This window comes from Malaclemys terrapin, chromosome 19 (assembly GCF_027887155.1).
Source record: "Malaclemys terrapin pileata isolate rMalTer1 chromosome 19, rMalTer1.hap1, whole genome shotgun sequence".
Taxonomy (NCBI): domain Eukaryota; kingdom Metazoa; phylum Chordata; order Testudines; family Emydidae; genus Malaclemys; species Malaclemys terrapin.
Genome location: NC_071523.1, coordinates 10,629,606 through 10,653,731, shown reverse-complemented (window position 1 = coordinate 10,653,731; position 24,126 = coordinate 10,629,606). Strand labels below are relative to the sequence as shown.

At 47.3% G+C, this 24,126-nt stretch overlaps 1 protein-coding gene across 1 annotated transcript; it reads left to right on the top strand.

The window, feature by feature from the left end:
* Positions 1–1,437: 1,437 nt before the first annotated feature.
* MIIP (migration and invasion inhibitory protein) lies at positions 1,438–22,453 on the top strand. The gene is made up of 10 exons (XM_054009517.1): positions 1,438–1,596; positions 7,499–7,689; positions 8,438–8,911; positions 9,553–9,655; positions 10,303–10,414; positions 11,434–11,498; positions 11,928–12,057; positions 12,474–12,570; positions 15,396–15,503; positions 15,837–22,453. Exons 1-10 carry the CDS (start codon positions 1,557–1,559, stop codon positions 15,975–15,977), a joined length of 1,461 nt encoding a protein of 486 aa, XP_053865492.1. The 5' UTR covers positions 1,438–1,556; the 3' UTR covers positions 15,978–22,453.
* Positions 22,454–24,126: the final 1,673 nt, after the last annotated feature.

Sequence of the window (24,126 nt, the reverse complement as noted above, 5' to 3'; positions counted from 1 at the left end):
TTCTATAACTTGAACATCTAGAAATGTATCTACTGGCCTATCACTGACATCAAAATAAGATCCACAATGACTTAATACTTGATGTCCCTTTGCATCGGTGCATTCATCAGCCATGTATGCAAATTTTGAATGGGGTGAGAGAGTTCTTCTCTTTTTCAACTGTTGAGTCTTTCACTGTTGCACCCCATGCTTCTAGCCAGTCAGTTGAGTTTTTTGCAGAAAGAGAGTGAGCATTTGCTGGTCTTGTTCAGAACCAGTGTTCAACTTCAGGATGAACAAGCGACGGTGCCCTTAACGTTGGCCTCCGGTTTGTAGTGTGTGGTATCTCTTGCTTAAATAGAAAGTATGATGCCATAGCCATGTTTGTTCGCATGAACTGTGTTGTAGTTCCAGCTTTCTTAACAACCTTATTAACACTCACAGGTGTTGGCGTTGGTCAGTGGAGACTCAGAGTTCAGAGGTGCTTTCACATGAGTTCACCTCCCAGGTGGTGGCAAGAAGGCACCTTGCTCGTTTCTCCAGCTGCTCACTGTTTGCTCTAGCTACCGTTGTTTCATTGCCCCCTCACATTCAAGTGATTTGTAACCTAACCCCCAGCCAAAATCTATTCCTTGGGCAACACAGCTCTGGTTGCTAGATACCGAAGTAGATTAGGGGTGAATGTAAATACAATCTTGTCCTGAAGCCTTTTCCCCCCAGCTCATCAGTAGCTGTCAGGGAGAGCTCAGTTAGACTTTGCTTACAAGTCATAATTTAAATATAAATGAATGCATGGACATTGGCATAAAAAACAACAGCTCTATAAGGAAGCCACTCCATGTTCAGACTTTTCAAATCTATTATACGTTGGTCATATACAGGTATTTTATCATCCACTTTATATGCTTTTAAAGTAGGTATTAATGTTTCAATTTCAATTCAAATTTTCAATCACGAAAGTGGCAACACTGCATGTAACTAGTTCACCACACGGGTGGGGAGGGCGTTGGGGAAATTCAGGGGGGGTGGAGGGAAATCCCTGATGCCAGCTGCCCTGGGGCCCTGCCGGAGCTCCGGTGGCGGGGGAGGAGAAGCACCGGACACGTGAGCCAGCCGCGCACGTGTTCCCTCCCAGCTGTCCGCGGGGAGGAATCTGGCCCTTTAAACGGAGCCCCGGGCCGTTGGGGCGTTGCATGCTGGGGACGGGCGCCCTGGCCAATCAGGAGGCGGCTGGGGGGTGGCTTTTTGCTACAAACCAGAAAGCGACTGGAGGGTGAGTGAGTGCGGGGCTGGGGAACCCCCGGCCCGGGGGAAGCAGGCGGGCACCGGGGGGTCCACGTGGCTGGGCCTGGAGCCGAGCCCGGGGCTGGGGCTGGCGGCGGGGAGGGGAGGTCTGGGCGGGTGCTGTGATCCCAAGGGAGGACCCATCATTCTGGGCATGGAGGATCCGAAGCCCCATCGCCCCCGTGTCAGACTCAGCCCCACACGGCCCCGGAGCCTCCCGCTGACCCGCGGGGGGACCTGCCCAGCCCGCCCCCCATGTGCTGGGAAAGGAGCCCGCTGCTCTCTTACAGGGGATGCGTAAAGACCTCCATCCCCGCGGACTGTGTCTTTCAGGTGACATTACAGCCCGGTCTCTGCCCAGCTCAATGGGGACATTAAAGAGCTCCGTGGCTTTTAATGAGAGGCGGCTGCTTCGCTGCCCAGGCGATCAGAGCCTGAGAAACACCGTAGAAAGAGCAGATCAGACCTGCGTGTAATCCGCGGGGTGCCCCAAGGCCATATACTTCTGCTGTCTGGATGGTAGGGCCTCTCCCCTCGCTGCTGTGAGTTGTGTTGTGTTCAGTTGTTTCTACTGCGTCCTGTATGCCCGGGGGGTTGATCTGGGTCATGTGTCTAGCTGCCAGGGCAACAGGCACATGTAAACAAATCAGATGTGATTTATACAAGGTGCTTTGGGACAAAGGGTGCTATAGAATTGTAAACATAGAAGAAAATCCATTTTAGCCAATGGATACATGTTATCTACAGCCTGTTCAGGAAGGACCGGCAGGGGAAAGAGGCGTTGCTTTGGATAGCAAAGATGTATACTGAGGTTGAAAGAAAAGTGGGAGGCAGACCTGTTGAAAGTCTTTGGGTAAGGATAGAGAGGGTAAAACCTATGGGTGCTGTCATGATCGGGGTCTATGACAGGCCACCTAACCAGAGAGAAGAGGCGGATGAGGCTTTCCTTAAATAACTAACAAAATCATCCAAAGCACATGATTTCATGGTGATGAGGGGAGATTCAGCTACCCGGAGGTCTGTTGGGAAAATGATACAGCATGGCATAGGTTATCCAGCAAAAAGAACTGGAGTTCAAGTTCAGTAGTTTCTCGTCCATTTATTCTTTTACGTAGAGACTGTCCGGTTTGGCCAATGTACATGGCAGAGGGGCATTGCTGGCACATGATGGCATATATCACATTGGTAGATGTGCAGGTGAATGAGCCCCTGATGGTATGGCTGATATGATTAGGTCCTATGATGATGTCACTTGAATAGATTTGTGGACAGAATTGTCATCAGGCTTTGTTGCCAGGATAGGTTCCTGGGTCAGTGTTTTTGTTCAGTGATGTGTGGTTGCTGGTGAGTATTTGCTTCAGGTTGGGGGGGTTGTCTGTAAGCGAAGACAGGTCCGTCTCCCAAGATCTGTGAGAGTGAGGGATCATCTTTCAGGATAGGTTGTAGATCTTTGATGATGAACTGGACAGTCTCTACGCAAAAGAATAAATGGACACAAATCTGACATCAGGAATCATAACCTTCAAAAACCAGTAGGAGAACACTTTAACCTGTCTGGTCACTCAGTAACAGACCTGAGGGTGGCAATTTTGCAACAGAAAAGCTTGAAAAACAGACTCCAACGAGAAACTGCTGAACTTGAATTGAATTGCAAACTAGATACAATCAACTTAGGCTTGAATAGAGACTGGGAATGGCTGAGCCATTACAAACATTGACTCTATCTCCCCATATAAGTATTCTCACACTTCTTATCCAATTGTCTATACTGAGCTGTCTTGATTATCACCTCAAAAGTTTTTTCTCTTACTTAATTGGCCTCTCAGAGTTGGTAAGACAACTTCCACCTTTTCATGCTCTCTGTATGTGTGTATATATCTCCTCTATATATGTTCCATTCCATGCATCCGAAGAAGTGGGCTGTAGCCCACGAAAGCTTATGCTCAAATAAATTTGTTAGTCTCTAAGGTGCCACAAGTACTCCTGTTCTTTTTGCGGATACAGACTAACACGGCTGCTACTCTGAAACCTGTTATCCAGCAAGTTCATGGAATGCATTGGAGACAACTTTTTACTACAGAAGATGGCGAAAGCAACTAGTGGAGAGGCTATTCTGGATTTGATGCTGACGCATAGGAAGGAACTGGTTGAGAATTTACAGGTGAAAGGCAGCTTGGTTGAAACTGATCATGAAATGATCGAGTTCACGATTCTTAGAAATGGCAGGAGGGAAAACAGCAAAATAAAGATAATGGACTTCAAAAAGGCAGACTTTAGCACACTCAGAGAATTGGTAGATAGACTTGCTTGCCACAGGATCTCAAGCAAAAAAAGTGTTCAAGAGAGTTAGTTTTTCAGAGACATTATTAAAAGCGCACAAGAGCAAACCATCCCCATGAACTAGGTCAGATTATGAAGGATGACATTTTTATTCATATATATAATAACACACACAGAGAAGCATGAAAGGGTCGCAGGAAAATATTTTATGAATACACGAGAAGCAAGAGGAAGACCAAGGACAGGGCAAGTCCATTACTAAATGAGGAGGGAAGGACAAAAGCAGAAAACGCAACAATGGCCAAAGAGTTTTAAATGCCTTTTTTGTTTCAGTTTTCATCAAAAAGGTTAGCAGTGATCAGACTAACATAGTGAACAGCCGTGTAAATGGGGTAGGATCTGAGGCTAAACTAGGGAACGAACAAGTTAAGAATGACTTAGACAAGTTAGATGTCTTCAGGTAGGCTGTGACTGATGAAATACATCGTAGAATACTTAAGGAATTGACTGAAGAGATCTCTGAGTGATTAGTGATTATCTTCGAGAACTCATGGAGGACAAGAGAGATTCCAGAGGACTGGAAAAGGACAAACATAGTACCTATCTTTAGAAAGGGGAATAAGGACAACCCAGGGAATTATATACCAGTCAGCTTAACTTTGGGACCCAGAAAGATATTGGAGCAAATAATCAATTTGTAAGCACCTAGAAGATAAGGTGATAAGTAACACTCACCATGGATTTGTCAAGAACAAATTGTGTCAAACCAACCTAATATCCTTCTTTGACAGCACAACAAGCCTTGTGGATGTAGGGAAGCAGTAGATGTGGTATATCTCCACTTTGGTAAGGCTTCTGATATTGTCTCACATGATCTTCTCATCAGCAGACTAGGCAAAGAGAGCCTACTCTACGGTGGATGCACAACTGGTTGGAAAGCCGCACTCAGTTTTTTTAACCTATTGGTTCACCATCAAACTGGAAGGGCATATCATGTGGGGTCCTGCAGGGATCTGTCCTTGGTCCGGTACTATTCAATATTTTCATTAATGACTTGAGTAATGGAGTGGAGAATGGACTTATAAAATTTGCAGATGACCCCAAGCTGAGAGGGATTGCAAGCACTTTGAAGGACAAGATTAGAATTCAAAATGATCTTGACAAACTGGAGAAATGGTCAGAAATAAATAGGATAGAGTTCAATAAGGACAAATGCAAAATACTATGCTTAGGAAGAAGTAATCGACTGCAGAAATACAAAATGGGAAATGACTGCCTAGGAAGGAGCTGAGGGAGTGGATCACAAACTTAACAGCGTATACATGATCCTGTATGTTATACAGCTGCAAAAAAAAGCGAACATCATTGTGGGATGTATTAGCAGGAGTGTTGTAAGCCAGAGCCGAGAGTAATTCTTCTTCTCTACTCAGCACTGGCATGGCCTCAGCTGGAGTATTGTGTCCAGTTCTGGGCGCCTCACTTCAGGAAAGATCTGGACAAATTGGAGAGCTACAAAAATGAGGAAAGGTATAAAAAACATGACTTACGAGGAATGATTAAAAAACATGGGTTTGTTTAGTCTGGGGAAAAGACTGACAGGCACATAATAACAGTCAAAGATTGTTATAAAAAGGAGGGTTATAAATTGTTCTCCTTATCCGCTGAGGGCAAGCTTAAATTGCAGCAAGGGATACCTAGGTTGGACATTAGGAAATATTTCTTAACTGTAAGGGTAGTTAAGCTCTGGAACAAATTACCTGGGGAGGTTGTGGAATGAATGTCATTGGAGGTTTTAAAGAACATGTTAGACACACACCTGTCAGGGATGGTCTAGAATTATAATACTTAGTACTGCCTTAGTGCAGAGGACTGGACTAATGACCTCTCGAGGTCCTACATTTCTACGATTCTTTCCTTTATGAAATCCCTTTTCCCTGGCTTGTGGCCCAGCCTGCTGGACAACGAGGCCGTCGTCCCGGCAACACAAGTTTTTGTGGTTTTAACTCCCTCTACCTGTATTACCAACGAGAGAGGCAGCGTGGTCTAGAGGCTGAAGCAGAGGATTGGCTGTCGGTACACTTGCCCTGTCTGAGATGCTGATTCACACTCTGGCTTTGGGAAAGTCATTTCCCCTCTTTCTGCTCTATTTAGCTCATCTGTAAAACGTGGGTGACAATATTGACCTACATACTTCTCCAGGGTCTTCTATGGATTAATTACTGTGTGCACAATGCTTTGAATGTGTACATTTCTAGGAATTATTACAATAGCTATGATTAAACCAAAAAGTATTTTAAAACCCTAGGCCAAAGTTATCAAATGGAGTTACAGGTGCTCCACCCCTCTACAAATCAGGGTATGGGGTTTGGTGCCTAAGTTTAGGCTAATTAATATAACAGGTTTTCACATTCTTATGTTCAGTGCAGGGTTATTTAAACCCAATTTCATTTAAATATTTGTTTCTTTTGATACTGTCTCGCATGACCTTCTTGTAAACAAACTAGAGAAATGCATCCTAGATGGAGCTACTATAAGGTTTGAAAACCGTTCCTATATTGTAGTTATCGGTGGTTCACAGTCATGCTGGAAGGGCATAACGAGTGGGGTCCCGCAGGGATCAGTTCTTGGTCCGGTTCTGTTCAATATCTTCAGCAGTGATTTAGACAATGGCAGACCGAGTACACCTATAAAGTATGCGGACGATACCCTGGGAGGGATTGTAAGTGCTTTGGAGGATAGGATTAAAATTCAAAATGATCTGGACAAACTGGAGAAAGGGTCTGAAGTAAATAGGATGAAATTCAATAAGGACAAATGCAAAGTACTCCACTTAGGAAGGAACAATCAGTTGCACACATACAAAATGGGAAATGACTGCCTAGGAAGGAGTACTGCGGAAAGGGATCTGGGGGTCATAGTGGACCACAAGCTAAATATGAGTCAACAGTGTGACCCTGGTGCAAAAAAAGCAAATGTCATTCTGGGATGTATTAGCAGGAGTGTTGTAAGCAAGACACGAGAAGTAATTCTTCCGCTCTACTCTGCGCTGATTAGGCCTCATCTGGAGTGCCACAAGTACTCCTGTTCTTCTTTTTGCGGATACAGACTAACACGGCTGTTACTCTGAAATCTGGAGTATTGTGTCCACATTTCAGGAAAGATGTGGACAAATTGGCAAAAGTCCAGAGAAGAGCAACAAAAATTACTAAAGGTCTAGAAAACATGACCTAGGAGGAAAGATTGAAACAATTGGGTTTGTTTAGTCTGGAAAAGAGAAGACTGAGAGGGGACATAACAGTTTTCTAGTACATAAAAGATTGTTACAAGGAGGAGGGAGAAAAATTGTTCTTCTTAACCCCTAAGGATAGGACAAGAAACAATGGGCTTAAATTGCAGTGAGGGAGGTTTAGGTTGGACATTAGGAAAAACTTGCTAACTGCCAGGTTGGTTAAGCACTGGAATAAATTGCCTAGGGAAATTGTAGAATCTCCATCATTGGAGTTTTTTAAGAGCAGGTTAGACAAACACCTGTCAGGGATGATCTAGATAATACTTAGCCCTGCCATGAGTGCAGGGGACTGGACTCTCGAGGTTCCTTCCAGTCCTATGATTCTGTTTTTGTTTTTTTAAAATCATGGTGGCTTATTTCCTCTGTTAGGTTTTATAATCTCTCTTTTTAAGAGCACTCAGATTTGGGGCCTAAATTACTTGATAACTTCCCTAGGGGAAGAGGAATGAAAAATGATGCTTGTTCTTAGAGTGTGTAAAGCATGGAGACTTTTGAGGCTGATTCCTTTCTCAGGGGATCTGATAAAAACTCCAACTGTCAGAAAACCCTCCAACACTCCTGTCTCTAGAGTGGATTCCCCTCAATTTGTAACTCAATGGCTCCTCCCTTCCTGTTCCTTTGTGGAGTGCTCACAGTAATGCAACCCACCTTTCTCTGGCCCTTTAGGGACCGTCATGCAGAAGATGGAGTCGGAGCAACTGGAGAGGCTGCGTCATGCAAACCAAGACCTTCTGCAAAGGCTCAAGGTGAAGCAGGAAGAAATCAAGAAAAGACTTCCTCGCAAGCCACTGTCTTCATCCTCTCTTTCCAGAAGAACAACTCCTGCAGAGAGAGCTGTCCCTGTTCCTAAGAGAGGGGTATGTGCTGGGCTGGGCAGGCTAGATAAGAGTGGTGCAAAGGGGCAAAGATGCAGGAGCAGAAATGCATTTTCCCCTCTAACTGTTCCATGCCTGGAACTGAGGTTTCCTAATGTAAAAAGCCTTTTTCAAACCTGCAGTACCCAGAGGTTCGGGACTAGAAATGCTGAGCTCCACCAGGCACAGGGCGGGGAAGCAAATGGGCACCACAGTGACAGGCAGCAATGCTGCAGAGAGAGTTGCCGGGTAGACGGGGTGCATGTGCATGAGACTGGTGGTGCAATCCAGTGGCTGTGGAGTCTGCTGGAGAAATAAGCGATCCCATGGTCTGGGCTCCGTCCGTCTAGCAAAGGCTCTGCCTCTCAGCCCCATGAGACTCAAGGTGGGAGAGAATACAGTGGCCTAGATAGAGCAGCGTCTGCTACCACCAGCTGAGGTGGCAGGAGGGGTATCCTGGACCATTGTCCTTTAATTCCCCACCACCTCAGAGGCCACCCATTGCAGTGATTCTCGCCTGTGGGCAAAGAGGCCTGGATTTAGCCTGTTCACACCCACTCCGTACAGTGATCAGCAGTGGCTCAAGCCCAACACGAGGCCTTTCCCCTTCTCTCTCCAGCAGCCTCTGTATGACTGTCGCACGGCAGGGTGGGGATGTGTAGAACAGTAGGAGGCTGAGTTATTGAAAAGCTAATTCCCGAGCTGTCTCCGGCTCTGTGTGGTGACGTGTGGGTCTCTGTGCTCGTTACAGAAGGAGAACCACGTCCGTGCGACGAAGGGCACACCGGACCCCGTGACGCTAGTGTCTGTGGAACCCGGAGCCAGCGCAGCCAGGGCAGCCCTTCATTCGCCATTGAAACCCGCAGCGTGCGGCAGGGAGGGGAGGGGTGTGCTGCACCGCAGAGCGGGGGCGCATCCGGGTTCCCCCAGGGCAGAACGAAGCTTCACACCGGCAGCATCCATCACCAGAGAAACCTCCAGAGTGGCCAGAGACGGCAATGCCCTGAGAAACCCAGGGGAAGAATCCACCCCTGTGAAACACAGAGAGAGCAGACAGCAATCCACCGTGCTCCGTGGCGCCCCGGAGAGGGGCGGGCTATGGGCTGAGGCAGAGACGGTGCTGGGCAGGACCCCAGCGGAAGGGAATGGCCGGCGGCAAACGGCCATTAGAGACTCCAGGACTCCCAAATCAATCCTGCTGACACCTGGGGGGAAAGAAGTCAAGGTAAAAAGCAAGATGGGCATCGGCCTGAGCAGCTCAAGCCAGGTGGAGGGGAAATAAATATCCGGGTTCGAATTGTTCCATTCCTAATAGCTGAGGGCTCCGGGCATCTCACCCACCCTCTTCCCCCTTCTCTGTGGAATGAGAGCCGAGCCCCCTCCCTCACCCCACTGCTGCCCTCACCACACACATTTGGGACAGGATGCTCAGACAGCACGGCTACTGGCTTCCCACAGAGGGCCTCGTGGGTTACCCCCATTGCGCAGCTGGTCTCCGTAAGCTCAGAGTATACATCCGGCATCAATTGTTGCCGTCATCCTGCTAGGCAGCTCGGGGCAGCCTGGGGTAGCATTGTCAGCGCGGAGCTGGAAGTCGGCAAGCCCTGCGTGCTGATTGCAGATCTGACACCGACTTGCTGCGTGGCCTGGGCCTCCGTTTTGCAGAGAGGGGGTGAGAGACCCGCCCAGAGCCAGGCAGTGAATTGCTGGGACAGCTGAGACTAGAGCCCAGATTTCTCAGCCCAGTTCATTAGACCACAGCCGCCCCCCTTTCTGCAGCTAGCAAATAGGTCCCCTTTGAGGAGCGCAGTGTCCTTGTAGCCGCATAAGGAGTCTCTAGTGACCTGTGAACTCTTTTCACCCCAGAAGGAAGCAGGCCGAGTGACTTTTCTGTCAGACCCTGAGGAATACACCATCCCCGCCGATAGCTGGTCAGCACGTCCTTTCTTGGGGTACGACTGGATTGCAGGCAAGTCCTAGCTCCACCACACAATTGTGGTGTTATTGGGGTGATCTGGTTGACGGAGGGGCTAAAATCACAACTCACATCCTGTACGGCGAAGGGTACAGACCGAGGTGCAGGCCCGGGGCTGGAGACTGCGTGCGCTTTGGGACCAGGGCATAGTGAGCTGTTGCCCCGGTACTGCTGAAAAATCTGCAAGTTGGGCAGTGTTCTCAGCACAAGAGCTGCAGTTTTGCTAAGCCAGACACAGTTCCTCAGTCAGTGCAGAGATGACCTGTGCTTTCCTGGAAGGGCAGTGAGGAGACTGGCCAGGAATCCATGCAGCTGCGGTGGGGCTGGGAGAATTCGAGGGGGGCCCAGAGGAGCAGGAGATGAACGAAGGAAATGAGGAGGAGAGATCATTTCAAGGCTTTTTGTCACAGAAGTCACTGGCCCCTCCGGGTCAGTGGCACTGCTGGGGTCTCTCCTTCGACAGAGGCAGTATCTGCTTGGCAGTTGGCCACGCTGCTCCCTTCGTGTCTGCTGGTCTAATCAGTCGCCCTCCTTGGCACTCAGCACCCTGGTTAACTGACCACTTCACGTGAGCTTTCCCAGGTCACCTGCCTCTGATGCAGTTCCAGCTTTGAATTTCCTTCTCCGCTTCGCGTTCCCAGGGCTGCTGGAGATGGACTCGTCGTTGTCCGAGAAATCTGAGCAGTACTTCTCTGAGCTCCGGGAGTTCCGGCAGGTGAACAAGGAAGCGTGTGTCCACGAGGAAGACCTGGGGTAAGGAGGGGACTAAGGTGGCAGTGAATGCCAGGAACAAGGGAAGAACTGGCAGGGGGTCTGCGGAGCAGGAGACTGTGAGGATGGCTCATCCAGCCCATCAGCAGGTCACCGAGCGTTTGCTCTCTTTCTGGGGAGCAGCTGTTTGCTATTAAACTAGAGCCAGGTGCAGAGGGTGAACTGTATCATTCCCGCATGGCCAAGAAACCAGGAACGTCTGGGAGCGATTGCAATGGATTTCTGAATTAGTTCCTGTCATCAAGTACAGTAAAAGCTTTGTTATCCGGCATGGGGGAAGGCGGGGTGCCGGTAAGTCAAAAATTCCGGTTAACTAAGAGTTATACTTACCAATGGAGAGGAGAGAGTTTGGGTGTGGGAGAGGGCTTAGGGCTGGGGGTTGGGGTGCAGGAGGGGGTGCAGGGTGCCGGATCCAGGCAGCACTCACCTCGGGCGGCTCCCAGCAAGCGGCGACATGTCCCTGCTGCTCCTAAGCGGAGACGCAGCCAGTCAGCTCTGCATGCTGCCTCTGCCCGAAGGCGCCGCCCCCGGAGTTCCCACTGGCTGCGGTTCCTGGCCAATGGGAGCTGCGGACCCAGCGCACAGGATGGGGGCAGCACACGGAGCCCCCATGGCCGTTCTTCCGTCCAAGAGCAGCAGGGACATGTCGCCGCTTCTGGGGAGCCACACAGAGCCAGGTAGGGAGCCTGCCGGCTCCTCATCAACCGGACTTTTAATGGAGATCAGAAATGCCAGTTTCTAGAGCTTTCCGCTTGGTAAAGTGCCGGATAACACAGCTTTTACTGCATATTGTAATGCAGCAGGTCTGTCCTCTGCCCAGAGATGGGCATTTGCTCTGCGAATAGCCCTTTGGTTTCTTGGTGTAAGTGTGACGAGTGCTTTCCCCACCAAGCCAGTCTAAAGGGAGGTCTGGACAGCAAGAGACCCCCTCAGAGGATATTGCATTGTTCCCATCGCGGTCTCCAGAGTGCACAGCTGTGACTGCATCTTTGTTTCCTTAGGCCAGAGGCACCGGATTACTTGGCTCCTGAACAAGAAGCAGATTTGGTTTCCAGTTCCCATCAGTGTAAGATGAGATGCCTTCCAAATCTAGTTTCCAGGCATGGGCAGCTGTCTTCTGTGGCTTTCTTTTTGGAAAACCCCGGCCTTAAGCCTCTTAGAAGGGGCGTAGGAAGAATTCACAGTTCAGCCCCTCTCCAGCCCCCACTTCCCACTCCAAAGAGGCAGGAGTCCCTGGGTTGATTCTCTTTCGTGTCATCTCTGTTTCTCCAGGGTTCTCTGTAATTGACCTGACTGACTTACGTGCTTTAAGTTGAGGAAGTTCAGTTAAAGCTGCATCTGTTTTCAGGAAACAGTTGAATGGGAGGGAAATTACCGTGTAAAAAGTACTTTGGGAGAACAGCGGGGGTTGGTTCTGTGTGGTGTGTACGGTGCATTGGGGAAGAAGAGTGCCACAGGCTATGAATGAAGTAACGATCTCTCCTCTGCATGGCAGGTGTTTATTGCTATCGATTAAACAGGTGCCTGTTTACAGTCCCTGTGGATTCCCAGTCTGCCTGCCCCGTGTGTAAGACCCCGAGAGCCCGACGGCCTCCGGAGACGCTGGAGGAACCAGCCTACGTCAGGTCTGCACAGTGCTAGTAGCTCAAGTGTCACAGGAAGCCATCAAGGTAGACCGAGAGCAAGCTAGGCATGGGGGAGGAGGTCTCTTTAAGATGCCTCCTTACAAAGTTACTGTCTTAGGGGAGAGGGAGCTCTGGGCTTTGAAATGCAAAAGGGCCAAATTCAGCTATGACGTAAGCAGGAGCAGCTCCCATATGAAGTCAATGGGAGATGTACCCTCTTACCTTGGGGTTGAATTTAGTCCAGAGTCTGAGTCTACACACAAGTCCCTAAGGACTTTATCCAGAGCTCATTGACTTCAGTAGGCTTTGGATGAGGCCTTAAGACTCCAGGTGCGGCAGGAAGAGCGCAGATGCCTTCTGCACTGTGATGTCTCTTCTGGAGGACCTGCACAGTTACTTCCTCTGTTTGGCTGCAGGGTCAGCATTCCCAGGTCCACCCTCCTGCCTGCCTATAAGTACAAAATCCATCGCAGGAAGAGCTTTGAACCAGCAGATGATCTGGCTTTACCCTCGGTAAGTTTCCACCTTCCCATTTGACGGTTATGCAGGTGGCTGCATCATCACCAGGTGAATGGCAATGGCAGCATGTTAGGAAAACAAGAGAACCAAGAGCCTTGATTTGTTAATGCCAGGGATGAGTCTCAGCTAAGATTCCAGAGCTGAACACCCCTAAACTGTGGGGAAGTTCAGAGCGAGGCTTTGAGACTGGTCCAATCATTGTGACAGCCAGGAAGAGCCAAACCTAGGTGCAAACTCTGCCGCTCACGCCCATCTGTAACACAATATAATTTATATAACCCTCTGCGTACACTGCGTGTGTCCGAATGCTATACACTGAGAGCAAATGCCTGCAGAGTTGGGTTGAGTGGCTCTCCCGCAGACAGACAGGGCAAAAGAATGCAGCAGAGAGAGATAATCAGGCTGTTGTCTTTACTGCTCGCAACTGCAAATAAACAGTTTTGCTGGTAAAATCCAGTGAACAGCAGCATGTGGTAAAAGGAGACAAGCAGGATGAATGAGTAGAGTGTGGGCCAAAGCAAAGAAGGCAGGTATTTATAAAGACAAGGTGTATGTCTACACAGCAAAAGAAAAACCCGCGGCTGGCCCGTGCCAGCTGACGGGCTCCCGGGTTGTTTCACTGCTGTGTAGACTTCGGGGCTCAGGCTGGAGCCCAAGCTCCAGACCCTCCCACCCTGCAAGATCCTACAGCCCGGGCCCAAGCCCCGAAGTCAACACAGCAGTGAAACAGCCCTGCGAGCGTGAGCCCAAGTTGGCTGGCACAGGCCAGCCACGGGTGTCTAGTTGCAGTGTAGACGTACCCTCAGTGGCTCGGAGAGCAAAGAGCTCCAGAGAGACGGATCTGGCCTTGAAACTTTTGTCCTTGAAAACTGCAGATTTAAGTTGACTGAAACATTTTGTGAATTCGTGTCAATTTCGCCAAATTGTTTAGGTCAAAAAACCCAACAACCTATAAAATATCGTTTTCCAGGAAAATAGAAACATTTAGTTTTGACAATTTCCAAAGGAAACATTTTGATTTTTTTTTTTCACTTCGAAACAACTTTTTTATTTGAAATTTCCTTCCATTTGATTTAAAAAAAAAAAAAAGAAAGAAAACAAACGCTTCTGAAATTGGAACAAAAAACGGGAGCCCGTTATGTTTTGGGTCAAGCAAAATGTTTACTTCGACCCGAAACAAATATTCTTTTGGCTTGTTGATTCACTGAAAAACTTGAAAAGTAATTCTTGGAGGGCAACCAGTTATTTGCACAGCTCCAGCCAAAATTGTGTCTGGAGGAGTTGAGTGGGTAAATGGAGGCCCAGTGCATTGAGTTCAGAGTGTTCAGGAAGCTGATGTGACAAATCTTGCAACTACGTGTTATGTGTTATATGCAGTGTAGCTGTGAGAGTCCCAGATTAGTAGAGAGATAAGTTGGGTGAGGTGTTATCTCACCCATCTTGTCTGTCATTGCAACCACATGTGATTTGACAATCATTCGTTTTAAGTTTGATTTCAAACAGCAAATAGAAAACCTGGATTTAAATAATCAATTTTAATTTTGTTTGCATTTGTACTTTTTACTTATTTTCGTACAGAAAAGTTGGTTGTGATTGGTTGGTACTTCTTTTTGCTAAACCAGGAGGATACGCTATATTTATACGCATTTATTTAAGAAATTCTATAGCTTAACATTCATTTATTCAGATTCTTAACTTTTATAACTGTTTTATTGTTAGAAAATGATGTATTTTATTACGTTTTATTATGTTAGAGAATGATTCATTTCTTCTTGTGTTTTGTGTGTCAAGCTGCATTTGGATGGAAGTTGAAATACAATTAAAAATGACCCAAACCCAGCATTTTAAAGGGTGTTTTTTTTTGTTTTGTTTTGTTTTTTTAATTAGTTAAATAAAACTGCCATAAGTGTGCTGGATACACAAGAAAACACAAAGTGAGGTCATCAAAATGTTTTGTGTTTAAAACTAACTGGTTTATTAAACAAAGGAAGCACTATCTGTACTAATGAATTCAACAGATTGTTTCTGGTCACCATATCCTTCAAGATTTTAGAACTTAGTAGATTTCATCCTCTCACACCTAATTTTTATCCACAGATTGGAAAAGAGGGTGGGGGAAAAACTTGCCTGCTTTTCCAACTCCTAGTGAGTTTTTCAACGTTGAACTGAACTAATTGAATAAACTGATCTGAAGAAAATTCTCTCTCCACCTGCAGAGTAGGCTACTGCGGTTAAAAGATAGTTTACCGTTTCAACAAATTCTGGCTCCAAGCGCTTAGCCAGAAACTTCCACCAGTTCAGGGCTTTGACTTTCTTTAAAATTTCAGCAGCCAACATGTACTGCTTGAATTGTATTACTTGTATTTAATGTAAAAGATTTTAATAGCGTATAGCCTAAACATACATTTGTCATAATTTCAAATTTAATTTTAATTAGCTTTAATTTTTGAAAAGAAAACATGTATTTAGTTAAAATTTTAAAAAGGCCAATTGTTTTGATCCTTTTTTTTTTTTTTTTTAAACTGCTTTTGGAAATGGCTGGAAGCCAGTGAAGGGGACACCTGGGGGAAGTGAGGTAGCTTTGCACCTTAGAGCCTCTGGGAAGTTCTCATCGGTGCCCCTTTGTGACCATACAAAGCTCTTAAAGAAATGAACTCAACAGTCTCTCGGAGCCCCCTTTTGGAGAGACTGGGTTGTTGCTTTTCTGGGGGCACGTACACTACCAGAGAATTTGTTAGTCTCTAAGGTGCCACAAGTACTCCTGTTCTTCTTTTTGCGACTACCAGAGAAGGCATTCATAGATAGACCTCTCCCCGCAGCACTGCCTGGCCGGTTGGGAGAACGTCGTCCCTTCCAGCAGCCCCACGCTTAGCAGTTTGGATCTGCGAACTTCACTGCAACAAAAGCCCACTGACCATTCTCACCTGGTAAGGACAGGCTATTCTGAGTTGCACTTGCCCTGTTTTCAGGGGCCCAGGATGGTAATTCACTGACAGCTAAGCAAGAGACCTAGAGCGCATCAGGCTCAGTCTCCCAACTTGCCCCATTGGGTATGAAGCTGGGAAGCATCCACCTTCCAATGGGATGTCTGTCTGCCCTTCCAGGGAACGATGCTGCCGCTGTGCGGCAGTGAAAGGGTTAATGGAGCTGGGAGACAAGGCCCTGAGCCAAAAGTGCGTCGTAAGGCTCTCTGCTGTGACGAGATGGGGGAGTGGGAGTTTTGGTTTTGTAGGTTGATGGAGTCTTTGTTTGGGTTCTAGACCTTGGCGTCCCGAATGTCCGGAGGAACCAGAACGGACCAGCTCCTAAACCTGTCCCGCTCAGCTCATTTCAGACTTAGTAATGCTTCTCGGCAGAGAGCTCCAGACAAGCCACTATGCTACAGAGCAACTCCTAATTAAAGTCCTACTGTCTCAACCGTATGAGCTGCTGACCTGATTACCCAGGGCCCATGGGGGATACTGGGAGTGAGTAAAAATGATGGTGTTTGCCTAAAAATGAACCTTTAGAGGAGGGATTTTTTCCAAGCCCTGCAAGTGCAAACGCCCTCGCAAAAATCCTCATGCACGTGTGTGTTGGAATTGTGCAAGCTGCGATTAGACAATGGCAGAAATTGCTTGCAGTTGGCCAGTTTTGGCCTCTAACCGGCCCTTTGTACATACAATCACCGCAGTTGTGCTTTCCCATCCAGGGATGTAAACTAAGTGTAAGTGGTCAGTTGCTATAAGAGACATCTGGTAGGTTTGAGAAAACAGGATGACTAGTCCTGTTCCCTGTAATAGAACAGCCATTGGGTGTATTGCAATAGACACGTACAGAGCGTTCATCCGCCCAACTCATAAAAGTGATACGGTTGACTCATCAAACCAAGAATTCTGACTCTCTGGACAAGAAGTTGGGACTGTAAAGCTGCAGCATGAGGTATGCAAAGATACTCAATTTCATGCTTCCAGGAATTTGGGAACATGATTAATTCTTACATTAAAGAAGAGTGACGGTGCTTTAGTTCCAATAAGAAAAACATGTTTGTTTTTGTGCATTATCTTTGGACAGAGGATTTGGTAGATCATGTTCAGCATAGATCTGTGTGTGTGTGGGGGGGGGGGGGGTAGGAAGAAACCATTGTCAAAGAAAGAGGTGTTTTATGAATCACAAAGCCACAAAATGCCTTCCAACATTCTGATGTCATGTTTACCTCTGATTGTAAAAAGGCTGGTGGGAAGGCATTTTGAAGACCTGCTCATGGGGGTTTTTAATTGCATTGAAATAATGTGGGAGAGTTTGTTTGAGGTGTGTAATGTGGTGTGGTTTTATTTTCCCTTTAGGAAACAATAAAAAAGGAGTTTTATATTTTCTAGTATAACACCTGGAATGTAGAGTTCTATCATAGGAATTCTATGGATTGTAGAATTAACTCATAAGTAAGACTACGATTTACTTACGGGTATTTTTAGTATAGTCAGTATAGCATATACTATAATATAGTATATATTTATAGTAGACAGGTCACGGAAATAAACAAAAAAATTCGTGCCCGTGACCTAGCTATGACTTATACGATAAATACTCCTGGCTAAATCTTGGGAGGCTGTTACTGTGGAGGACATCCTCGGGGGCTGCTGCTGCAGGGGGCCTCTGGAGCAGCTGCTGCTCCAGCCACCCCACGAACTGCTGCTTGGGCGGTCCCCAGGGCCAGCTCCAGCTGCAGTTGGTGTGGCTGGCTGCAGGGCCACCCGAGCAGCTGGTCCCGGAGCCAGCTGCTTAGGCGGCCCTGGGGTCAGCCACACTGGCCACTGCAGAAGTCATGGAGGTCACGGAATCCGTGACTGACAAAGAGCCCTACTCATAAGAGTATTTAGAAACCTTGGTCCAAACCTATCCATAGCGTGTAACACAATTGACTTCTATGGGCTTACCCCAGGGATGAGTTTGGCTCATTGTCTATTAGTGTTACAGAGCTTACTACAGGTGCAAAATGTAGGTTGTGAATTTTTTTTTAAAAAAGCGGGAATTAATTTTACAAGACTATGAATGGAATAATTTTAATATTTAATTGAAAGCAAGTTTGTTTTAAATTAAGTGTTCATCTTTGGTGTGGGAAGTTTAGACATGGTTGGGCTGGGTGACTGGATGAGAAATAGAAAATGAAACTGACTATAAATGGAAAGCGCAACTTTAGTTTCTTTGACTTAATCTGAATGCAGTGCGAAAAAGGTACAACAAACAGTATATCAAATATGATGGAAAGTACATGGAATTTGTAAAGTTCTTTCCATTTTGGGGGCACAGAAACTAGACATACCCCTCAAACTAATTCAAAATACAGCAGTAAAACTTCATTGTGCAAACTTGTATCTTAAGGCAGGACTCCTTAAAACCTTTTCACCACTAAGCCCTCAAATCATAAACCCTTTCCCAGTTCTTCCCTGGAATAAGGCACAGCATTTATATAGAGTGTTATACCCCCCACTGCTCCATTCTACGCACCACCGTGGCTACAACCTGCTGCTGTTACACCCCCATCCACATAGATTATTCCCATATTACTAATGGGGAAAGTTGAAACCCAGACAGGTTAAGTAACTTGCTCAAGGCCACACAGTGTATCAGTGGCAGAACCAGGATTACAACTCAGGTCTCCTGGCTCCCAGGACTGTGCTCATTCCTACAGACCATACTGCCTTTCTAAAAAGGTGGGCTGTGAACCCTTTGGCTCCATATGGGAACCAGTAAGACCTGGGAGGACAGGAGATTTTGGTAGTGTCGTGCTACATGTCAACCAGAAAATGAGTAGCATCCCGTACTGGAAGCCATGAAAAGGAAACCAGCTTTCCAGTCTACACTTGACCATCTTCCCAGGTACATAAAGAGCCAGGCTCTGCTGAATTGAAACGAAGCCAAGCCCAGGAAGTTCCGAAGACGTTGACTGGCGCGCGTGTTCTATAGAATGACCGCTATTGGGCAGCCTTTTGTGATGTTGCTATGGGAGCAAGTAAATATCCCCTGCTAGGTTCCAGCAATTCCAGGTGGACTCTGTGCATCGTGGATTTTGTGATCCAGCCAGAGTACTTGTCCTACTCTAACGTACATGGAAGAAGGACTACGTATGTTGCTGTTCCTGAGCTCTGAGCTGTGGTTGCTGGGGTGTGTTCGTGGTGCCAGTATACAGCAGACTGTAGGTAATTGTTACTATTATTATTTGAATGGTGGAGGTGCCTACAAACCCTGTACATGGACCACTGTACAAAAACAGAACATTCCCTGTCTCAAAGAGCTTACACCCTCTAGCAAAGTCAGGCAGAAGGTGATTTTGTTCGACCTTTAGCGTCCAACTGATGCTCTAGTCGTGGCCTGTATGGCACTGAGGATTAGTAACTGGCTACAAAGTCTCTGATATCTAGATCATTAGCTGGAATATAGCCCAGGTTGATCATGGTGAAAGCTGTTATCTCATGGCTCTTTGGTGACTTCATGAAACAAGTCGGTGGGCCTCAGACCAGTTCCTGAAGGAGGCGTGATGACCTCCCCAAGATGACCATCCCAGTTAAACTCTTTGCTGGTAGACTCAGCAGAGAGGCCAAGGGCCCTCTCCCGCCTCGACATGGTGACTCCACATCAGAGAGGAGGCACAGTGGCATGGAGGAGTGGGTGAATGTTTTATTGCCCAATCTGTGGATGGAAGTTTTCCATCTACAGAGCTTTTGCCTTTTACCATTTTTTGCCATCGCAAAGTTCGCTGGCCTTTTTCATACAACCTTATTCAATCCTGTTTCAGTATAAGAAGTAGTGGTCATGCCAGAACCAATCCATTAGCTGTGCGAGTGTCTCATAATGTGGGTGTATTTGCAGCATTAAGACGTTCTCTTGGTTACATGTTTAAAAATCCTCTTGTCTCTTTCTTCCACCACCCAGTTCTAAGTTCTTAGGGATCTCTACTGTCCTTCTGAGTCCAGTGCATGCTGTCAATGGGAGCTTTGCCACGGATTCCAGAAGTGTAGGATCATACCCTACGGGTAACATACTGCTGCTCTCCCAGTAACGTCTGCCATTTAGAACACTCCCCCTTCCATAGCCTATTATCACTTCTGCCTATCCCCAAACTGCTCTGTTTCCCACCCTCCCTGCCCATGTATCTGATTTGACTCTCCACAGGGGATCAGCTTTTCCACTGGAACAACTGGCAGCCCTGGGTCTGCATGTGCGAGATACACAAACAGGCACGAATCCGGCACTTTGTGGTTTCGGCTGAAAACGTCACCGTGAACCTGAAGACTGCTGAATTCTGGGAGGAAAAGGCCTGCTCCTTGCTGGATTGTATCATGTGCAAGCCGGAGGAGTGTCCGGGCAGTCCTAGGCTATCTGGCTTCTTGCCCCAATTCGAACATCTCTCCGTTTCAAAGCCCAGCAACGCTAACCCACCTCCCATGAGCATCACTGACTTCGAATCTTATGAGAGTCTCCCGGTGGTGGATGACACAGGTGAGAAGTAATGGCCTAGAGGGGAGTGAGGTGTAACTTTCTGATGATTGTGCTGTACTCTGCAGCAACAGACAGGACAGGATTGAGGACAAGGCTTGCAGAGCACATGGCAAGATGGAGCAGAAGGAATACATGCTGCTGGAGCAACTGCTTGAACTGGACTAGAGAATCTGGGCTGGATGACTAAGGGCTGCATTGTATGACTCAGAACTGGTCAGCTGAGTTTGAATAAAGTTAAATGGAAATGTAATCATCTTTGGAAAGTTAACTTTGCCTTTCCCCATCTCGTGCGGCTCTCGTATACGAAAGAAACCTCTGGGCCAAAGGCAGAGCTGGCATAAACCTGTCGAGATGCACCCCCCATAGCCGGTCTGAATTTGGCCCTGCATTTGGTTTCTATTTATCCTGCCCTTGCCTCCTCACTGCAGCAGTCTGGAAACGCTGCCCACTCAGGGAACTTTTTACCCTGGGTATTGTGGTAACAAGTCCAATGATACGGTGTTGGCCCAGTTGGACATTAGAACCATCTCTGATTGCCCAAGTGAGCCTTAGAGCCCCTTCCTCCACTGACTGGACCAGGCCCCAATATGGTCTTCATTTCTTGAGCAGCAGGAGGGCCCTTTCCTCATTAACAGGACGAGGCTCCAGAGCCAGACCAGACCCTAGGACCGTTCTCTCTCCTTACTTAGCTGAACTGGGCCCCAGCTCTCTCTCTGTTCCCTCTTTTGCTAGGTTGGTCACGAAACTTTTTCCTCTCTCAGTAACTGCACTATTCCTCTTGCCCAGTCAGCGTATGCAAGGAGAGAGGCTAGGAACCCTCTACTGAATGGGCTGGACACGGATTTCTCTCATGCCTCTCTGACTGTGTCCTGGGATCTCCTTCCCAAGTACAAGACGGGATTATATGTTCAGGAGCCAGGCTCTGATCCCATTTTCATGGGGTAAAACTGGAGTAACGCCACCGATACTGATGCAATGACTCTGGATTTCTGTTGGCGTGACTGCAATCACAATTCTGTTAATCAGAATGGAATTAACTAGTTCTGGGTAAGAACAAGACTCCTTTAGCCCTTTTTGGTAACTGACTAATTGCAGTTAGTTGGCCAAATCCTCCACTGGTGTAAAATGGGCATAAGTCCACTGATGTCAACAGGGCTACGCTGATTGACCCCAGCTAAGGATATGGCCCACTGTTGCACGTTGAGTAGCTTTCAAAATGTCTGCCAAGCCCTTTTGACTATTTGAATCCCACCCTCTGATCACCAAATGTCTTTTCCTTCCTTCCCTCCCTCCTCCCCCTACATACTTCATTACGCAGAACGTTCTCATGCAGACCTGCTGGCTCAGAGCATCCGGGGCTATACTCCGGTGTTGCCCTCAGCAACAGGAGTGTATCTTTGTAGGAGACTTAATCCCTCCCCCACCCCCCGTTAGTCACAGAACCCCCCAATCCTGCCCCCATGCTACCCTGGCCTCCAGTTATCCCCATTCTTGTGCTCTCGGAGCCTTTGTGTGTGTTTGGGAACTAAGCTTTCCACAGAGGGCACCGTCTCAGAGTCTTTTTCTTTCTTTTGAGCCTAATTCATCACACCAGGGGGAGGGATAGCTCAGTGGTTTGAGCACTGGCCTGCTAAACCCAGGGTTGTGAGTTCAAGCCTTGAGGGGGCCTCTTAGGGATCGGGGCAAAATCAGTACTTGGTCCTGCTAGTGAAGGCAGGGGGCTGGACTCAGTGACCTTTTAAGGTCTCTTCCAGTTCTAGGAGATAGGATAGCTGCATTAATTTTTATTTATTTACAAGGCTCCTGAACTGCTAACCCCATTCCCTTTGCAGTCTGCTCCGGCACACTTCACCTTTGAACATAGGTGCCGACTTTTATTTTTCCCCTGAGGTGCTCCAGCCCTGCTCCTCCCCAAGGCCACAGCCCCCACTCTGACCCTTCCCCCAAGGCCCCACCCTTGCTCCACCTCTTCCCACCCCCACGTGCCAAGGCCCCTGCCTGTCCGCCACTGGCTGCTCTCCGCCTTCCCCCAAGCCTCTCCTCGAGGCACCAAACAGCTGTGGCCGGTGGATGCCGAGCACCCACTATTTTTTTTCCGTGGGTGCTTCAGCTCCGGAGCCACCCACAGAGTCAGTGCCTCTGCCTTTGTAGTGGGAGGAGATTCTTACTAACATTCATTTTCATGTTAACCCCCTTTGGTTTGCTTTCTCTCTGAATTGGTTTAGGGAGCAGTCTGAGGTTTCTACTTTAAGGGGGTGTGTGCTACTTTTCTGAAGCCTGGGACAGCTGGGTTGTGTATTTACACTGTGAATGACCAGATGATTTTTCTTTTTACGTTACTTGTATAGCAATGGCACGCATTATAATAAATGTATGGAATTTGTTTTTCCAACAGTAACCTAACTGATGCCTAGATTATTTTAGAGTGTGGGTCTATTCTGAAGAGTGACTCCCTGAGAATGATTTTGTCTCTTGGTGTTGCTGGATCAAATGTGTTCAGTTTACATGTATTTTTTTTTCCTAATGGCCACCTCTGCAAATTCAGCCTGGACTTTCTGTCCCATCACTGTTTGCAAAGATCTGCTGTTGGAACTGAATTGATGTCGATGATACATGAGCCAGAAGAGTCCAGTCAGCTCTCCAGGGTCAAGAGGGATAAAAAAAACAAATGATTGAAACCTTATATTTTTGTAAGAAGAGCTGACGCTGAATTTGCACAGAGGGGGACTGATCTTCTGGTAAGAAGCTTTTGTTTTTACTCTCTGATCACGACCACACTCCCGTTTTCGATCACCAGTGAATAGCTCAGGCCATCTTCTTTTGTGGCTGGTAGCTAAGGGAAATGAGTGTCCCCTTCTTATGTGGTGTCTCACAGTGACTCCACTGAGGTCAGAAAGGGTGAGTATGGAGAGGCCTGGATGCTGATCACATATGAGATTCCAGTGCTTACACAAATCCTGGCTGTCTTTAGTCAAACATCAGTGACATTCATGGTGACGGAGAGATGATTACTAAAATGTCTGGTCATGCTTGCTGAGAACTAGGTTTGAAAGTTTTGTAGTAATTGGATTTCAGGCCAAATTTTCCTGAAATTTCCCGTGCTTTCCTATGTGGTGTAACAACTTGGCTAAGCAAACACATGACACAGGCAACATTAAGATGATCCATTGTTTGAGGAACTCTTGGTTCTTCTTTTAAGCCAGAACATTCGTTGCTATAAGCAGGCTTTGTAGGATGAATATTGTCCAATGATAGCTACAGCTGATGTTGATTTTAGACTCCTGTGAGGAGAGGTAAGTTTCAAAGAGCAGAGATACCTAGGAATTCTTCTGTGGTGGGGTGGGGTGGGGTTTGAGGAAGAAGGTGAGGTTTCAGCTCAAAGAATCATGGAAGATCTGCAAGTGGACACGCTGCCCATTGAGAGGCCCTGTGCTTCCACCTAGATTTTCGCTCCCATGCCTTCTGTCTTTCCTAGGCAGATACATACTGCCAAGGAGATCCCTGCCCATGACTACTCCTGGAACCAAATTTAAAGGCTGCTGGGGTCTACACAGCACGGCGGGGCAAAGCAGTAGACGTCAATACAGCCACAAGCTGAGGAACGCATGGGGCATGGAGTAGGGGTTTTGCCCACTGTGAACTAGAAAAATATTGCATGTATTTTGGGGAACTGGAAGATGTTACTACACCCGCTCATCAGTTCCATCGCTTGCCTGAGGGGCCAGGGCGAAATCCAGCATGGGCTTCCTCTGCGTTTAGCTTCCTTTTTATCTCGTGGGATACATTGGCTTAGTGTGTGAGAGTACGGCTACTGGGCAGGTGACTGGCCTAGAAAATGTAATAGCCAGCTAAGGGAGTTCTCCTTTAGTACAATTGGTAGGACTCCTGTAGGCCTGTTGCTTCGGTGATGAAGGTCTAGGGTACCACCCTGGGTTGTCTATATGTACGTGGCCACAGTATATTCCCCATAGCATGGGAAACCCAGCTATGCTTAAATGGGTGAGCAGGGTGGGGTAAATGATGCTTTTTTTCATTGGAGTCAGTACAGAGCAGATGTTCCGCAGTTTACGG